General features: G+C 39.2%; 1 protein-coding gene across 1 annotated transcript; it reads right to left on the bottom strand.

Annotated features, from left to right (window-relative positions):
* Window positions 1-14,377: 14,377 nt before the first annotated feature.
* On the bottom strand, window positions 14,378-17,648 carry LOC124199750 (kinesin-like protein klpA). Its single transcript, XM_046595684.1, is given in 6 exon segments — window positions 14,378-15,414; window positions 15,416-15,598; window positions 15,660-15,888; window positions 16,156-16,231; window positions 16,234-16,413; window positions 17,598-17,648. Coding segments are annotated over 6 exon segments (972 nt in total). The 3' UTR covers window positions 14,378-15,161.
* Between the last annotated feature and the right edge of the window lie 1,420 nt (window positions 17,649-19,068).

Here is a 19,068-nt window from a genome sequence, read left to right as displayed (position 1 = left end):
TCCGAAGGACTCCAAACCTGGATGTTCAAGATACACAATTTTATTTTTTTTGCAAAAAAAGAGCAATAAACTAAAGTATGCTTACTTTTGACACAAAAAATGCGTCGTACTTACACTACGACGCCTCGATTTGTGCCTTCGTGCCATCGGCGCCTTTTTGTCGTCTGAACCTGCGCCGCAGGCCCGCAGCTGCTATTTAGCACGGTTACTCATGCGACGTTGTCGTAAAGCTGTTAAATACTATTGGGGCATTTTACTACTGTAACATTTCTTTTTTAGACATGAAGATAACTCAAAATAAAAAATAAATAGAATTATGAAACAATTTACTTATGACCATTTGTCTCTGAGACAAATGTAAAGTTTTTCAGGATTATTTCAGTTTCTACTTAACATTATTATTTGAAAAACGTTTTACTACTGATACACTGTTACGAATGACAAATATACTATTGATACAGATTTGTAAAGTACGATACTTAAGAAACTTTTTACTAGTGCGATTCCGTCACAGTGATACGCACCCTTTACGTTATTATGAAGCATTTTACTTAAAGAGCTAGTTATTTACGGGTATAGTTTACAGTTACTAAATAATCAAAATATCAGTGATATCTTTTATTTATGGAACACTTTACTTCGAACACTGTATATTAATGAGAGAAAAAAAAGCTGTTATTAATGGCAACCTTTACTAGTGCGATTCCGTCACTCTGAGATGCACCACCTTATGAAATAATTTACTAATTACCATTTGTTTCAAAGATATTAGTTAAGTTTTTCAGAATTTTTTCAATTTCTACTGAACATTATTATTTGAGACACTTTTTACTAGTGATACACTGTTGCGAATGGCAAATATACTATCGATACAAGTTACTAAAGTACGATACTTATGCACCTTTTTACTAGTGCAATTCCGTCATAGCGCTACGCACCCAAATAGATGACATCTTCAGAAAATCCATGGCAAGAAAGCGGTTTGAGATGCTGAGACACTGAGACAGGTGTTGGGAATCCCAAACATAGAGGAGTAGGTTCGATAGTAAAGTTTGTATGAATAGTTTTTTTCTCTATTATATACGGCTGTACGGTGTACGGCGTACGGCTGCGTATGTACGACTATTTTTCCAGACCAGGATACTACTCGTATTTATTTCTCCTCAAAGGTAAACCCTCTTTGTTTCCAGACCAGGTTTCAGATATCAAATCGTATTTCATTTTCTTTTATTTATTTATCAATCTGGTTAATCAAAATCATACCGATGAGACCAGGTTTTGAAATAAGACACCGATACGTTGCTGAATCCGATTAAGGTGTTGGCGCTGTTGTCAACAGATCTGTCTGAACTTGAGAAATGTTACGTCTCTAATCGACTGGTAGCTCGGACACATGTATAGTTACTATGTTGCTCTACTTCTGAATATACGTGCTGTTTTGTCTCTACAGCCTCGTGTGTATTATTAAACTAAAAATTAAGTAGAGATGGTGATATATCTTCAGGTGTAGACTTTAGATATATAGATATCGTTATCTGTGATATACAGACGTATCAGTAGTATCGATTGTGTCAGATACCGGAGGTTAAGTCGGTTAGTGGACAAAGTAATTTGAAATTTGTATTGGTTTAGTGGTAAAGCACTATATTTTCACTCTGTTTGTCGATGGTACGAATCTAATAGTCTAATACCCAACAATAATAAATGACATTTGAACCAAACAGGAAACGCATTACTTACCAAATTCACACAAAACATCGCAAATTATCTGAATAGCGTGAAAGCAATGGTGAACGTGATAAAAGGTGGAGGGGGGAGGGGGTGTCCAATAGGAGATGTGGTGAGAAGGCTAAAGAACCAGAAACAGTTTTTTTTTTATTTCCCATCCCCCAAAGAGATTTTAACCCAGAAGACTTGAAGGTAAGTTTTTGGCTGCAGGCATTTTTATTAAGAAACAACAATATATCAACATGATAAGTACTTAGCCTGCTTCTTTGATCCAAAATAAGATCACCAGTGGCAGAAAAAAGCATCTCCGATGGAACGGAAGTAGCGGGAATACAAATTTTGTTTTGACCACATCAGTAAAGGGCGGATACTTCCGGAACTTTTTTCTGAAAGACAATAATTCAACGGATCTGTAGACCATGGGAAATATAGCTTTTTTAGGTAATCCTGGAAGTTGACAATGATGCAAGTGGTCATGTTGGAAGACTCCAGTTCGTTCGCCATTTAATTCCTCGATCATGGTGTCGTGAAAAGATTTACACGAATTTTGATTCGTTGTAATTGGGGAAGGTACAACCTTCCTGTTGGATGTTGACTGCATGGTGATTGCTCGCCTTAACTCAAATTCAACTCTTCTCTCAGCTCTCTCTTCACCACCACCAGCACCCGTGGAAAGACAGATCCCATTTTTCTTGAACCTTAGTGCCATTTTTAAAATTATAAGTACATAAATCTCCCGAAAATAATTTGTATTACCTTGGATCTAAAAAAGTAGAAATAAGATGGACCCAGTTCGTTTCCATGGTTTCATTAAATCGTTGCGTAATATTTCTCAAAAGGTCAGTTTTAAGTTTGAAAAGCGTCAAAATTGAGCAACTATTATCGAAACGCATTTCTCCAAGACGATGCTGAAGAATTTGGATTGATGGAATGACCTTTGAAATGGATAAATAATATTGGGAATTGATATCTGTGCTGGTTACTTCATCAAAATGTTTTTATATTTCGGCCACTCCCGTCAAGATACTCCACTCATTGGGGGTCAATAAAAGGCTGGTTCTGTCTATGGACTTTAGTGCACCATTCACAGCGTCTTTCAAAGTAAAAAGACTTTGGTTCATCAGGAATGTTGAGTTCCATCGAGTAGTGACGTCTTGTGTCAGCTTACATTTTCCCTCAGTACAGAGGGCATTGAGTTTGACAGTAGCGGTATTACTTTGATGAAAGTAAGTCACAATGTCATGGCATTTGGTTAGAATGAGCGAAACAGGAAATATGCCCCCAGTTGTTTAAAGTTATAGCATTAAAAAAACAGAAAAGTTAAAAATTTAGTAACGCTATATTAATATTGTTTTTTTTAAATAAAATTTTTTATATTTGCCGCATTATCGGTATTTACTGTCGCAATTTTCCCCGTCAAGTTCCAATCGATCGCAATTTTTAATAGCATTGCGGCCAAGTTTACTGAGGTGTGCCTTTCCTCTACCAGGACTGTGTTCAACACACGGGAAAAAATTTGTTTTTCTCCGATAGATAATGAACAGGAACAGTCATTTTACCTTCATTGTTTATCGAAGTCCAGCAGTCAGTAGTTAGGGTGACATATTGGACTCTGGGGCTCTGGCCAACTCTGTCAATAACTTTCCCTTTGCCTCCCTAAATGGGAAAAATAGGAAATGAAAAAGTATACAATCTAGAACATATCTACTAAAGAACATAAAATTCTTTAATAAATAAGCATACCTAAATAATTGGGGCAAAATGGTATGTGTCATCGTATTACGACACGGTATTGACAATCGTAGGTCAACATGAAAAAACCAATCGCGAAAATTTTGGTCGTCCACCAACGCCAACGGTTGCATAGATCTCGCAGTAAATAAGCCCAGAGCCAGGAAACAACCCTTCAACTTTATACTTGAAACTAAATATGGCATATAGCAAAATTCAAATATTTTACCTATTTATATTTAATAGTTATAGTTATTGATCTACTTAAATGCATAATGTTAAACATAAATGTGTCCTACTAGTTGACGCTGAACTATAATTTTTCAATGATGATGTTGATGCCGTAGAAGTTGAAGTGGATGTTGATGGAACTAGATGAGCATCTGCCTCTTCCGTTTCATCAATTTTGACATCCGTTACAGTATCCATAAGTCTTGGGGGGGGGGGGCGTTATCAGAAGTGTTGGTTTTTTTTCCTGGGAGGCAGACACTTATCCTTAATAATGAGCCTCAATGTGATTCTAATCTTTGCTTTTAGCCAGATGAGACCACAAATTGCTTGTATTCCCATTAAATTCATGCGTTTATTGACATAACCAAGCACCTCCATACCCGCCTATCATCACTTTCATATTATCAAAGTAATCCAACACAGCACTCAATTTTCGCTTCGGCATCTTTACAAGTAATACTAACTATAGGCTACAGCTATCTGTCAGTCACGGAAATAACAATCCCGATTAACAGGCGGAATTGTCAGGAAATTAAAATAGACATTAGATAACGACAATTTAGGTATAAAGCGCGCTGAAAATTCGAACAAAAAAACGAGGAATAGTTGCTTTTCTCAAACCTAGATGCCGTTTAATAGTTAATTGTTTTATCACTAGATGGCGTTTGATATCTATAAATACTGATACCGACAATCTTGATCGTCAGTAACGATATCGATATATCTTAAAGAACTGATATGTCTATATGAACATAGATATATCGCCACCTAACCTTAACTTCAATAATGACATTTCACTTCTAAAAAGAATCAATTAAAATGAAATATAATGGCGAATAATAATGATTTTGTTTTCAATTTGGAAATTATGGGCTAATGCAAAAACACGATGATTTTTTTAAAGAAAAGAAATCCTTTGCCATTCACCGATTAGGTAGTTTCCGGTATAACTTTGTGTAAATTTAATTGCATTATTCTTTTAACATTAACACGTCAATATCTCCTGGAAAATCAAACAAATTTAATACAAACTTACACATTGGGCCTTTAGTGCTATCAGCTTTAATGTGGCAGGCGGCGGAATTTTTGTCGACGAGGGTGCGGGCTATGGATCAAGATTTCCAATTTTTTTATATAGAGGGGTTAAAAACAAAATGAGAATAATAGTACGAGGCAATTGTTTCGAAGCCTCAAAAGAAATTACAAACTCTTTGTAATTACTTAACTATTTTTCTTATCAGATAAATAGGTTCCAGGCAAGCAGATAAATAGGTTCCAGCTGAATGAAACGTGGCAGTAATGGAACTAATTAAATCTGATTAATGATCGTCTGCTTTAATCTGATTGTTATTTCACCACTTTGTCATCTGCTTCTTTAGTCAGAACCAAAAAATCACTTTTTGTTTTAGTAGTCAAATTTTGATTTCATGTTATGGAAAGGAAGAGTTCTAACTCGTCTGTGATTGCGGTGTACGATTCGATTTCGTTTGCTGGTTTGGAGGTCGCCCAATATGTTATATTTCAAATTCATTTAAGGGCTCGACTAAGCAGTAGGTTTGTGTTTGGTGATTTTATAACAATACACCATTTCGTAGTCGTTACCTTATTTTCAAATGATATTTCAGTACGATCGTATTTGCGATATTTGGCGTAGTTTCTGTCGTGAAAATGATGTGGTAGAATTTGGTGAAGATCATAAACCACTAGTTGCATGTCTTTCTTTTGTTATGATTCAAAGTGGGTCATATGCAAAAGTGGGAATGCTGAGAGCTGTCATCGCCCACGAATATCGAATCCGTATGCTGTCGTCGCCTACTACCCAAGAGAAGATATCGGTTCTTTTCCGTGGCTTCAAAGATGCACATCCCCATGAGAGACAGGCTAGACTGCCAATCACCGAAGAAATTTTGACTTAATGTGTGCTCAACTATATTAGCTAATTCATGAAAGAGATGGTCTGCTCGCTTCTGTTGTTCTTTGGAGAACAATCTGGCGAATCTGTCTAGAATATCATATTATGGGCAGGTTCATCTATCAGCTCTCAGCCCATGATTCCTCGTTCTCTGGTGAACATTCTGGGAAAAAATGGGAGAAGCAATTTCAGCAGCAGAGAATGGAGCAACCGATAAACAGTTTAAACGTTTAGGAATTGGCGCTCAGATTTTATGCCAGCCAAACATGTTGATCTGTCTGTACTTAGTCGTATTTTGCTGTCTGAATTGTTGCATAAATAATCCCATTCCTAGACTCTTTCTTTGGGTGTTTTAGCACCCTCACTACTCTGGATTAAAAGTTGCTAGCAATGGGACTTATTTTTCTAATAGTTCATATCTGGTTACATGCAGATGGGCTCAAAGTTTGTTGTAGCTAATCCTGAGTTTATGTCTGATTATACATAGCTGTATATGAAGCTTATGCGTCTGGCTATATGTGGCTATACTCAAAGCTCAGCATGTGTGGTTAAATGCAGCGTTATACATGACGTCCATGTACCTAGAGCTAAACCTGAAGCTCGTTTCTAATAACATACAGCTATATTTGTTGCCTATGTGTGGGTAGGCTTCCATGTAGTAATAACTGAAGCTCATGTCTGGGCACATGTAGCTATATACCTGAAGTTCATGTCTGATTACATGCAGCTATACTTGTTTTTCTTGTTTGTTGACATAAAGCTTAACTGGTAAATTTAGTCTAGTTACTACGTGTAGCTTTTCTTATAGTTAGTTCCTTGTTACCTCAAACTTATATGTGGTTACACACAGCATACCCGAAGCTCATGTCTGTTCGTGTCTGTAAACATGCAGCTTTACTTGAAGCTCCTGTCTGGATACATGCAGCTATACATGCAGCTCTTATCTGATTACATGCCACTTTACCTGAAGCTCGTGTATATTTACATGTAGCTTTACTGCTCATATCTGATTACGTATAGCCTTTGTTTGAAGTCATGTCTTGTTACATGTAGCCATAACTGAAGCTCATGTTCTATTACATGCAGCTATACCTAAATTCTACGTCTAGGTACTTGCAACTAAGTTGGTAGTTCATGTCTACCAAAAGCTATACTTTCATTCCATGTCTGGTTACATGCGACTATAAATACTTTTACATCATGCTTGATTACATGCCACCTTTCCTAAAACTCAAGTCCAGTAGCTTTACCTGGAGCTCATGTCTGGTTACATGCAGCTTTACTTGAAGTTCGTCTCTGATTACATGCAGTCTTGGCGGTACTTGGTTTCCATGTTTGTTTATACATGCATGCCATTGTACTGGAAATTCCTGTCTGGTTATGTGAAGTTGTTCTGGTAGCTAATTTATGGTTACATGATGGTTACATGCCACTGTACATTAGTCTTATGTCTGTTGGTTATATGCATCAGCTATAGGCTACATGAAGCTCATGTCTGGTTACATGTATAAAATATTGCTGAAGCTCATGTCTGGTTACATGCAGCTATATTTGTGATCTGAAGCTCATGTCTGGAAACATGCGGTTATACTTTTGTTATCCGTGATGGTTTAAATGCAATTATATTGGTAGCTACTGTCTAGCTACGTGTCTTTGAAGCTCATTCCTGGTAACATGGTACTTTATATTAGACTCATGTCTGTTTACATGCAGCTGTGCTCAGAGCTTTTGTCTGGTTGAATGCAACTAAATCTAAAGCTCCTATTTGGTGACATGTATCTGTACCTGAAGGCTGAAGTTTCTGTCTGGTAACATGGGGCTATAACTGAAGCTCATGTCTGTTTGCAGCTGTACCTGAAGTCGTGGTCGGTTACCTGAAGGTATACCTGAAGCTCATGTCCGATTACATGCAGCTATACTTGTGTCCATGTGTGGTTGTTGTTGATATTCTCGTAACTAACTTCTCGTTACATAACACTGTGTATTAAGCTCATGGCTGGTTACATGCAGTTATGCTTGAATCTCATACTTGGTTACATGTAATGGTAACTGAAGCTCATGTCTGTTTACATGCAGCTTTACCTGTCTTAGACTCATAACATTGATTTTTCTGTGATAAAATGGCCGGAATTTGAATTTTTAACACGGAAATAAAAGCAAAATTACTATTTATAACATTTCCCAAGGTATAGATGTCGCACAATGCTCATTTGAGTCAAGGAATGTATAGGAAGTTTAATCTATTAGTAATGGCAAAAATGCTTAATCGATAAAATTAAGAATCTTGTCTACATGATATTTATATAGTAGGCCTAATGATTACGTAGAAAGACCAGCAAAAAATTCTTTAATTCAAGTTTTGGCAGAAATAACAAAATTACTAAAATCTCATTATCAAATGTTTCACTGACGCAATCATCCATAGTTCTTTTAAGAATCTCATAATTTTATCTTCTGCCAAATTGCAGCTCATGTCTGGCACATGCAAGATTTACCTTAAGCTCGTGTCTGGATAATACATGAATCTATACCTAAAACTCATGTCTGGTAACATGTAGCTATAACTGAAGCTCATGTTTGGTTTCAGCTATACCTGAGATCATGGTCGGTTACCTCAAGCTAATCCTGGGTAAATGTCGCCATACATTAGGCTTATCACTGGTTACATGCAGCTTTACCTGAAGCTCTTGTCTGGTTACATACAGCTATACTGTAAGCTCATGACTTGTTACGTGAAGTTAATCCTTGAGGTTAAGACTGGTTACATAGAGCTATATATTACCTACAGCTCATGTCTGGCTACATACAGTTTTACCTGAAGCTCATGTCTGGTTACATGCAGCTATACTGTAAGCTCATCACTTGTAACGTGAAGCTAACCCTTAAACTTAAGACTGGTTACATAGAGCTATATGTTACCTAAGCTCATTTCTGGCTACATACATCTTTACCTGAAGCTCATGTCTGGTTACATGTAGCTGTACTTATAGTTCACGTCTGGTTACATGAGACTATACTCATAACTGGTGTCTGGTTAAATACGGCTGTCTTCTTAGCTCATGCCTGGTTACATGCGGCTATACTGTAAACTCGTGACATGTTACCTGTAACTATACCTGAAGCTCATGACTGATTACATGCAGCTATACCTGGAGCTCATGACTGATTACATGCAGCTGTACTTGAGGTTCATGTCTGGTTACATGTAACTGGGTTCGTAGTCAGAATTATTTTGTGTATGAATTATTCTTTCTTGTTTCGTAATAAATCAATAACTCATGTCTAATTACATGCAGTTGTATTTCAATGGATACATGTCTTATACCATTAAACTATACTTAGTTCCTGTCTGATTGCATGCTATTGTGTCTACTAATGACTGGGTACATGCAGTTTCAACGAACTCATGACTGGATACATGCAGTTTTAATAACTCATGACTGGATACATGCAGTTTTAATTCAACTCATGACTGGATACATGCAGTTTTAATGAACTCATGATTGGATACATGCATTTTGAATAACTCATGACTGGGTACATGTAGTTTTTGAATTAACTCATGACTGGATATATGCAGTTTTTTAAAAATAACTAAGCTCATGACTGGATACATGCAGCTGTAATGACTGAGCTCATGACTGGATACATGCAGCTGTGAATGGCTAAGCTCATGACTGGGTACATGCAGCTATGTCTTTCTCAATTGTTCTTGGTATCAAACCATAACAATACAAGTCTCAAATTTTTTTGGCAACAGGCCCTTTGTGGCTTGTTAAAGCACCGTCGGAAAGAAACGTTTCTTTCTCTACCTGAAAAAGACAAATTTTGTTCGCTAACAAACGACTACCCTCCAGGTATTTGACTGATCACGACTGATTACGTGCATCTTGTCGTTTGCTTGCTGTTGGTTAGTTGTAAAATCTTTTAGCTCATGACTGGTTACATGCAGCTTATGGATTTATAAATTTGTGTAAAATTTTAACTTTAAGAGACGTAACTTACTAGTTCAATGTTGGTTGGTATGAGAAAATTAGCACCTGAAACGACAAAAATTTCTGCCAACAAACGACTACCTTCAGGTTGTTACTCATGACTGGTTACATGCAGCTTGTCGTTTGTTTCTGCTTGATTAATTGTAAGACTCATGACTTTCACATGCAGACTTAGTCGTTACTTCTGGTCAAGTTGTACCATAATATTTGACACACACACATATAGTCACACATTTCCCTAATATGTTGTTCTTATAGTATGTCTATGTTTTTAGTTGTATATACCTCGCGTAAAACCTTTTCCTTGTCTGGCACGAATTCAATGAAGCCAGCAAATCTTGCTCTGGCAGTTGATAGTTCCTCTGACGTGATTGTCTCCCACTCCTTTTGGAAAAACGGTATTGCCATTGTAGAACTCGTTTGATTTTACGCTTTTATTAGCAAATTTAGTGTGTTTGCAAATTCAATTGTCTACTTTAGTTCAAAACTAATGGAAATGGAGCACTGACAAAATATACGTGCTCTTGATGCTAGGCTTCGCTTGTGAATATCGTTTGCTTGCAGCAGTGTGTACACTGCTGCCAGACATAATCATATACGGTATATGATTATAGAATGGTCTACTACCATTCTCTCCATAGAAAAGTAGTTACTTTCGGAATTGAAACGCTTCTGTCATAATTAACAACGTAAATTTGCGCACAAAAACGGTGTCGCTAATTCTCCGTGGTCCTGCAATATTCTGGAATTGGTCTCCATTATACCGTCCCCGAGCCTAAAGAAATTCACCGTTAAAATGTAGGTCGGCGTAGCAAGAGAAGTACAAATGGACGATCTGTCGTCGGAAGAGCTGGCCACCGTGGCCGATCGGCTCATCGGACGACCCAGCTTACGGGATAAGTTTCGGAGTTGACGGCCCTAAACCGTAAATTTGCCTTGAATGTCGATTCACCACTCGCAAAAGTCATCCCTTACTTAGATGACCGGGGGATGTTGCGCGTAGAAGAGTGATTTATTAATGCTCGAGTCCCGTTTGACGTCCGACACCCAATCCTGCTGCTATCGAAAGCCGTAAGCGAGAGAATTGTGCGAGCCACTGGACGTCCAACTTCAAGGACAAGGGGCATACTTCACCGTGGAGGACGCTGTCGGAGCTGAAACGGGATAACTTGATAACTGTACCTCGCAACCTTACCCGGCGCTTTGCAGCAAAGGCTGGATCGCCACTTATGGCCACGATTCTATCTGCCCGCTTTACAGATTTTCAGCCACCATTCGCCTGTACCAGCGTTGATTATTTTGGACCAATTGAGATGACGCTTTTCCGCCGCTTCGTAAAGAGGTGGGGTTGTCAATTCTTTTGACTTACAACGCGTGCTGTCCACCTGGAGATGGCTTATACACTAAACGCTGACGCTTTCATCTTCGCCTACGAGAATTTTTGAGTGGCACGAGGCACCCTGAAGATCATCTATTCCATCACCGGAAAAAACTTCACGGGCGGCAAAAAAAAATTGGTAGAGGCGCTAGATCGCCTAAATCATTCACAAATTAATAGCCATTTAGCATTACTGGTGTGGAGTGGCGATTCAACCCACCGGCTGCCCCGCATTTTGGTGGAAGCTGGGAACGACTAGTTGGGTACGCCAAGCAGGCCTTGGATCGTGTGCTACACCTGCAATCCTTCTCATTTCAGACACTAACATCAGCGCTGAAGCAGGTGGAGCACCTCATCAACAGCCGCCCGCTCCCTTACGTCAGCGTCGACCCTTCTACCCCGGAGCCGCTTATGCTGCTCGGAGGCGCAAACCCCTCACACAACGTATTTTCTCCAGCGGACCTCTTGTGCCGGAAGCGTTGGCGAATCGCCCATGCCATCGCCGATTAATTTTAGAGGCCCTGCATGGCAAAACACATGCCGGCACTGACTGAGAAAGACTCAAGTGTCTAAAGAAAGAGCGCAACTTGCGCATTGGAGACATCGTCTCAGTCATCGAGGAAAAACTCGGTGTAAGAAAATTTTTTAAATATGTATTGTAAAGCGGAATTGTATCACAAATGATTAAATTTTATAGAAAAATGACTGCATTGACGAGGGCTTTCTAAAAATATAAAATTTGAGGGTAAAATTTCAAAAACAATTCGGAAAATCTTCTGTCGTCTTTTTTTTATAAGAGAAAAATGCTGCCTTGTGACATATTGGTTCTTGTGGACTTAACGCGTGAAGAAAAAAGTGATTGAAAAGATTTTCTGAGACGTTATTTGAAATTGTATCCTCAAATCTTATATATTTGAAAAGCCCTCATCAATGCGGCCATCTTCTTGTGTGCGGGAGGCTCAAAGTCAGCTCTGCATCGAATTAGTTTTAAGTTTGTTCAATAAGCCTACCAACACGCGATTTTGTTGGAACACACGAAACGATTGTATTCCAGTTTGCTACAATTAAGGGAGAGTTTCAGTTATGCACACTGACGAATATAAGGGGTTTGGTAGGGATGGTTGCCGGCCATCTCGACAAGAAAGAGAGGTTCTTACGAAAGTTAACACGGGTTACGGGTCCGCATCAATCGACGTAGTAGATGCAAAAAACACCCCATCGAAATTCCTCATATGCAGAGAAATAGAAAAAACCATCTACACAACAGATGTTCTTTTGTTATTGATGTTGATGTAAATTCTGAGAAAAACTTCCCAACCATTGTAAGTAACATTGTTGTCTTGGCAGAATCATAGATCCCTAGAATTTCCCCAAAAAGACTTCCAAACTTCAAGCAGATAAGGAGAGTGATGTTTGCTCTAACTACATCTTTTGGATTCACAAATTTGAAATTGATCTTGAACGAGGAATCGTCTGATGAAACTGTAGGTGTTATGATGACTTTTCTTTCTTCATTTTTTTCTTTGGCAGTCTTCTATGAGTGGAATCTCATCTGTCTGGAAATTTAGTCCTTTATGAATAGAATCTTTATGCACTGGAACAAGCTAGAGGTGTAATGCAAAATGGGTTGCATCATTCCAGTTTCATTCTTCAGGTACTGCGCTCCAGGCTTTCCCATCCAGTTTGCTTCATAAGTTCCTTTACCCCAATAATTTCCATGTAGTTTAGCTAGAAAATCACTACTGGTTAATAAAAGCTCAAAGTTATTGGCAATGATTTCTATAACATTTTGATCAACCATGATTTGTTTCTCTAAAAACATGGATATACATCTCTGAATGATGGTATGCATGTAAACAGGACAAATAACATGAGAACTAATGTAAACTTTGTAACAAAGTGCCCTTAATTCCAGCGTTTAGCATCAGCTGCGTCTGTCACTGTTTCAAAGTAATCTCCCAGTTGTCTCTGCATCATGAAGATGATATTTAGATGCTTTATGACCAGGATTTGTCATTGTTTTGAAAGGGAACATGGCTTTTGCAATTGTTTGTATAACCAGTTGAATGATCCTTTCGGGAATTCCCAATAAGACGCAAATTTCTCTAAGACCACCGTGTTTTAGTTTCTTGAAAGTGCAAACATGCATGAAACCTTGCTTTTCTACTTATTAAAGTAGTTCCTGGTTGAGGAGACTGATTGCCAGAACATCATTCGGATTCTTGATTTCTTGCCTTACAGCTTGCCTTCTAGAATACTTCTTATTGCCATCTTCAAACTGGTACCATTCCTCGTTAAAAGAGCTGCTTGCTTTTAGAGTTCCCAATTCTTTTAGAGTGTAACTTCCGAGTTTATGAAGGATTGCATTTTAAATTTGCCTCATGTAAGTGGATCCATGGATCTTCTTAAGTAATCCTGGGAGTAGTCTACAAAATACTTGATCCATGATACAGAGAACTCATGGGTTTTAACATTTGAAGGGTGGTGATCATAAAATCCAAGGAAGTAATTTCTTTCAGGTCTTTTCTCCTCCACGCCAAGAATTTTCTCGTACAATGCTGTTGTTCCATTCTTTTCTGGGGACTCATTCTTATTTTTAATATATCCTAGATAGAATAATGAGGTTAATTCGAAAGGATTATCCAGAATTTGTCCAGTGTATGGTATCTGAGTTTCTTGATAATCATCTCCTTTGATTTCAATTCTGGCGAAGAATAATAGATAGTTCAGTTGCTATAGATGAGACAATTTTGCACCAATCTCCAAATATAGTTTGCTGCCACTGTGAAAGATGTTCCAACCACTCTGACCCCCATCAGGTCCATGAAACTCAAATCCTTCTTTTATCATTGCAAGAACTGTTGCTTTGTTCTGAGTGTTAGTTTTCGATTCACCCAAGAAATTTATTGGAGACTCTCGGAAGAAATTATCAATATCTGCTCTATAGACATCTAAAGATAATGATTTCTTGGTCGTCTTCCTATATTGTTCAGCAATTTTAACTCATTTTTGGGCTTTATCACACCTAGACATATGAGTTTCTGAGTTTTCTCTGTTGCGAAGTTGTCAATAAAAAATGTGTGGTATTTCACCTTATGAGGCTTTTCAGGAGCAACATATTCTTCACTCTTGGCTTCCCTCTCCAGTTCTTCAAAATCTTCAACAGCGAATATCTTGTGGAATTTCCAACCACACTTGAGATAGCCATCTTTCTTGATGGCTAATCTCATAAATTCCATTTGTCATGAAGTCCTCTCTTTCAATACCAATTCGACTCTTGACATCATAGTACTCCATGCACTCTTTGATGTAGCGTTTCTCTTATCTCTGTGACGGCGGCCCACCATAATCGCCCACCGTTAGTTAAATAGATGAGAGATAAGAGAGAGAGATAGGCTCGTGTGACAGACAGCAGACAACTCGAGAGGCAACGAACCATGAATTAAGATCATCAGAGAAAGAAAGAAAAGGTTGTTATCAGCCCCTGCCCGTGTGTGTTGAGGGGAGTCACTGGGGCTCCTGGTTTTTGTGTCCAATGAAGAATCCATCGCTCATTTCTCCAATCGCCTTTTTTTCTTTACGAGTTAACTTCATCCTCTCTCGAGCAATTGCTGTACACCACACAAGATGACGAATTAAAATTTTTTAATTTAAAAGAGATTCAATCTAGAAAACCGGATTGAACGATTTTGAATTCTATTTACTGCCGATCGTGGACAGATCAGCCAACCGCACGGCAAGAAAATAACAGTTCGTGAAGTGGACATTAGTTTTTATTTGTTTCGATTCGCCATCGGCGTTTTAATTGAAAAGCAGTGAATTCTCGGTTGGATTTATCGTCGTCGTTGCGTATAATTTTGGAACAAAGCCACTGGTTGATTCATTTATTTCCAGTTCTTTTATATCTCGTGTACGTGTGGTCTTATCGTGTCACAACTTTTTGTTTTACTGACCTCGTCATCCAGCCAGTCGGTTATATAACAACAATAGTGGAAAAGGGAAAAAACAAACCGCGAGACGGACAGTGTTTGTGTAATCTTACAGGATGCTGACGAAAATGGTGAACATGAATAATAATCAGGTAAGCGGAAGATTTCTTTGAAAAATTTGTGCATTTCCAAAAAAGATTTTGCGGCCACTTAAATTTTGTTGAAACGTGATATTGTTTTCTTGCGTTCTACCACTACTACCACTCGTATAAATAATGAGATCTCGATTGTATGGTGGTGTTTTTAACATTTAAGGACTGTTTTTTTTTGGGGGGGGGAGGGTTGTAAGTGGTGCGGACGTGATGTTTAACTATTTTTTTGGCAGTTCCAAGGTGACATTCATTCAATGTGGTGGCGAATCGCGAAGAGTTAATGGTCTCATCAATAGAAGTTTCTTCAGGAGAAACATTAATGAGCATAAGCGTTTTAGCACTGCCACCCAATGCCGAGTAGAAAAGTCAGTTTAGAGTCACGGTATGGGATATGGCTTGCCTTGGCTTTAAGTGCCATGATCACGCTTTTAAGACTAGAAAGGGATTTATTGATGTGATTTGTCTCAGTCAATCTGTCACCCGTGGCACCAGAATCCTTGAGGCGCTCTGAACCCGCCAGATCAACCATGAAAAGGATTCCTGCGTTTTCAAAAATTAATTTAGTATTGCATATTTCGAAAAGGAATGTAAAATAATTTATCGTTCGAAGTCTCAGTATTATTCACATTTCTTCCTGTCAATTTCATACGCAGAACACTATGGCTGCGTAAAGAATGCTCATTGCAGTTGGTTGAAGCAACGGCGCGCTGTTGCTGAGCCCTGGCAAGAAAGTTTTGTACCTGTTGTTCGTTTGTAACCTCTCCAACCTGGGTAGAAAAATGTTGAATTTTTACCACACAAATTAAAGAAATTTTTAAAAAAGTTATCTTACCTTAAGAGTCGTGACGGTAATTTCATTGTCGACGATCAGAAGAACCGAGTAGATCCCGTATGTTGATATTGTAGATCTCACAGATAGAAGCTGCGATCTTGTAGGACCAACCTATGGCTCTTAAAGACTCACATAAAACAAAAATGAAACGCATAGAGCGTGGGATCATCCCCTCTGATTCAGATCCAGCAGTTCCGCCTGTTGTAATAGGAAAATATAACGACATAAGTTTTTTTTTTTTTTTTTTTAAATAAAGGCAAAACTAACCTTCCATGGTGAAAGTTTTGCCAGAACCTGTTGTCCCGTAGGCAAAAATGCAAACATTGTAACCGTCGACTGCCGATTTTGAATCAATTGTTTTATCTCTTCAAAAACTTTCTGTTGAGTTGCATCAGGACCAAACACTTGATCAAACTTGAATCGTTGAGGCTCTTTGCCATCGGATACTTGTAGAGAATTATCTTGTAGAACTCTCAAATGCGCGGGGTTTTTTTTCCAGGCATTTTGTCCGAAGGAATGACTTGTCTAATTCTGCTAACACACACGCGATTTTTTCCTCAGAGTTCTTGTATTATTTCGTGTTGAACTCGCCTAAGAGTTTCCTTTTGCCGAAGTCGAGCCTAAAAATAAAATCAGTTGCGTTCGTCATCATCATCATCGTCATCGTCATTGCGATCATCCGTCTCGTTGGAGGTCTCAGAAAAGAATGGTACCTCTTGCCCTACCAGAGGCCGCTTCTAAAGGACTGCACGGCTCTCTTAAGGCTCCACCCAGGTGGGCCGAAATCCAGGTGGTACGAAATTCAGGTGGGCCGAAATCCGAGTGGGCCGACATTCAGGTGGGCCCAAATCAAAATGGGCCAAAATCCAGGTGGGCCGAAATTCAGGTGGGCCGAAATTCAGGTTGGCCGAAATCCGAGTGGGCCGAAATCCGAGTGGGCTTAACATCTTAACTTAACACCCGAATCTCGGCCCACCTGACTGAATCTCGGCCCACAATTGGGCGGAGCCTAAATATAACCGTGCAGATGGCGTTGTAGCTATTTTTCCCCATCTCAGCCCAAAGGGGGCAGATCTCGGCCCACAAGTGGGCGGAGCCTAAGCCGTGTGGACCTTTATAAGCGCCCTCTGGTAGGCCAAGAGGTACCATTCTTCTCTGAGACCTCCAGCGAGACGTATGTCTGCTGTCTGAGTCTCGGCCCACTCAGATTTCGGCCCACCTGGATTTCGGCCCAACTGGAGTTCGGCCCCCTCGGTCTTCCAAAAAGGCAACTGGCCTGATCAAAAAGGCAATTGCCTTTTTGGACTTGCCTTCCTCCAGAGTTGCCTTTCCGTCTATAATCCACGAGGCACGTCGGCCAGAGGGGGCCTCGTTTTCTTGGTGGGTGTTGGCTCTTCCTCATGTTTATCTATCATGTGGGGTTTGACATTGTCGTGTCGGCTATAATGCAGATAGCATGTTGTATTTGTGCTCTCGCACTGAAACCTTTTACAAAAAAAAAATTGGTTAACGATGGCAAGTATGCCTACAGGCCGTTAACGATTTACCTCGTATGTACATGGACTCGATAAATCCTCATTTTCTCCTTCCCCGCGAACCCGTTCTCGAATTTTACTTCGCATTTTCTCCCTTCTATCAAAATCCCACATACTACCTCAATTTGAACCTTTATTACTATTTATTACACGCAAAAAGCTCAAATTTATTACCTCATCCCCTTCCTGCTTAGCCCCTTTTAGGGTGGCAAGAGCTGTGGCCATATTGATTAGAATAAAGCCGGCCGAGTCCCGTAGTCGTAGTAGTAGTAGATTGATTATGGCTCGGGAAGATATTTTTTAACATCAGAGGAAATGTAAGCTTGGTTAATAAAAGAATTGATTGTATAATTACCGGTAAACATTGTGGTGAGATAGCCATGTAATGTTGGACTTATAGTCTCTAGTGGAACGAATTTTTCCTCCATATATTAATCTGAAGCCATTAAAAATTCTTCGCCGGAAAATAATTTATTACACGGTTTGGTTGCATAACCAATTAACCATACCGTGTCATTGTTAGCTCTGGACCATAACAAAAAAAATTACAGATTTTGCTGGAATTTCCAATTTTTTAGCGTGACAGACAGTCAGAGTAAGATATGACAAAGATAAAACTGCGAAAACTACATAATATTGAAATATTGTTAGCAATCAAGAATCAGAGGAAAATGTAGAAAATAAAAATCCCAGTTCAAAAACCGATAAAAATGTTTTGCCCGTACGTAAGTATTTATTATTTCTCAATGTTTCATATTTTCTGTATACACAAATATGGTTTTACATTTCTTGGTTGTTTTGTCCTTCTTGCCACAGCGGTGGCTCCATTAAAGTTGACGCATAATGTGCAATTTCTCCATCGACTGCCGGAATCTGATCGACTGCCGGAATGAGATCCACTTCCAGAATCGGATTGACTGCAGGAATTGGAACTATTGGAGCGTTTGCAGGTATTTGGTCATGTGCCCTTGGTTGAAACCTTTATACCCTTGCTTGAAACCGTTTTGCCCTTCCTTCACCACCTTCTCTGGCTTGTTTGTCTCGCAGCACTGCCGCACTTGTGCCGTGACCGTGGCCACTGATCCGCAGTCGTAGCAGTGGCTTCCGGATGAATGGTAACTGGCGAAGGCCGCCGATGGTAGGTGTGACTGCAGGCTACTGGCGTGCGAATCCTTCCATCCTCCGCCGAACTGCGAGGCCATCAGGAAACTCATGATCCTGGACGCGGTTATCAATCCGCCACTTCCGGATGGATTGTGGACGCCGTTGTCGAAGAGTAGCTTGTTGCCCAGGGTGAAACTGTTGTGCTTCAATTCTCACAGCAAGTCGCTCCCGCCGACTCCGCCGTGTTGGTGGTGTAGAACGTGTCCCGATGAGGAAGACGATCCGTTGATGAGAGTCGTCGGAAGTCCATTATCGCTGCCCAGGCAATCGTCACTGGAAAAATCAAAAAAATAGATGTAAAAGTCAAATTCCAGTAAAATGAATGTGGGATTCGGTTGTTTCACGACAGATTGCGATTCTTTTCCTTCTTTTCTTCTTTACTCTTTCTTTTCTTTTCTTTATTCTTTTTTTTTCTTCTTTTTTTCTGAAATTTCAAAAACTAAATATTTAATTAAAATTTGCCATGTTTACTTTATTTTTT

This window comes from Daphnia pulex, chromosome 8 (genome assembly GCF_021134715.1).
Source record: "Daphnia pulex isolate KAP4 chromosome 8, ASM2113471v1".
In the NCBI taxonomy this organism is placed as follows: Eukaryota; Metazoa; Arthropoda; class Branchiopoda; order Diplostraca; family Daphniidae; genus Daphnia; species Daphnia pulex.
Note: the sequence above shows the minus strand (reverse complement) of the source record. Positions and strands in the feature narration are given on the sequence as shown.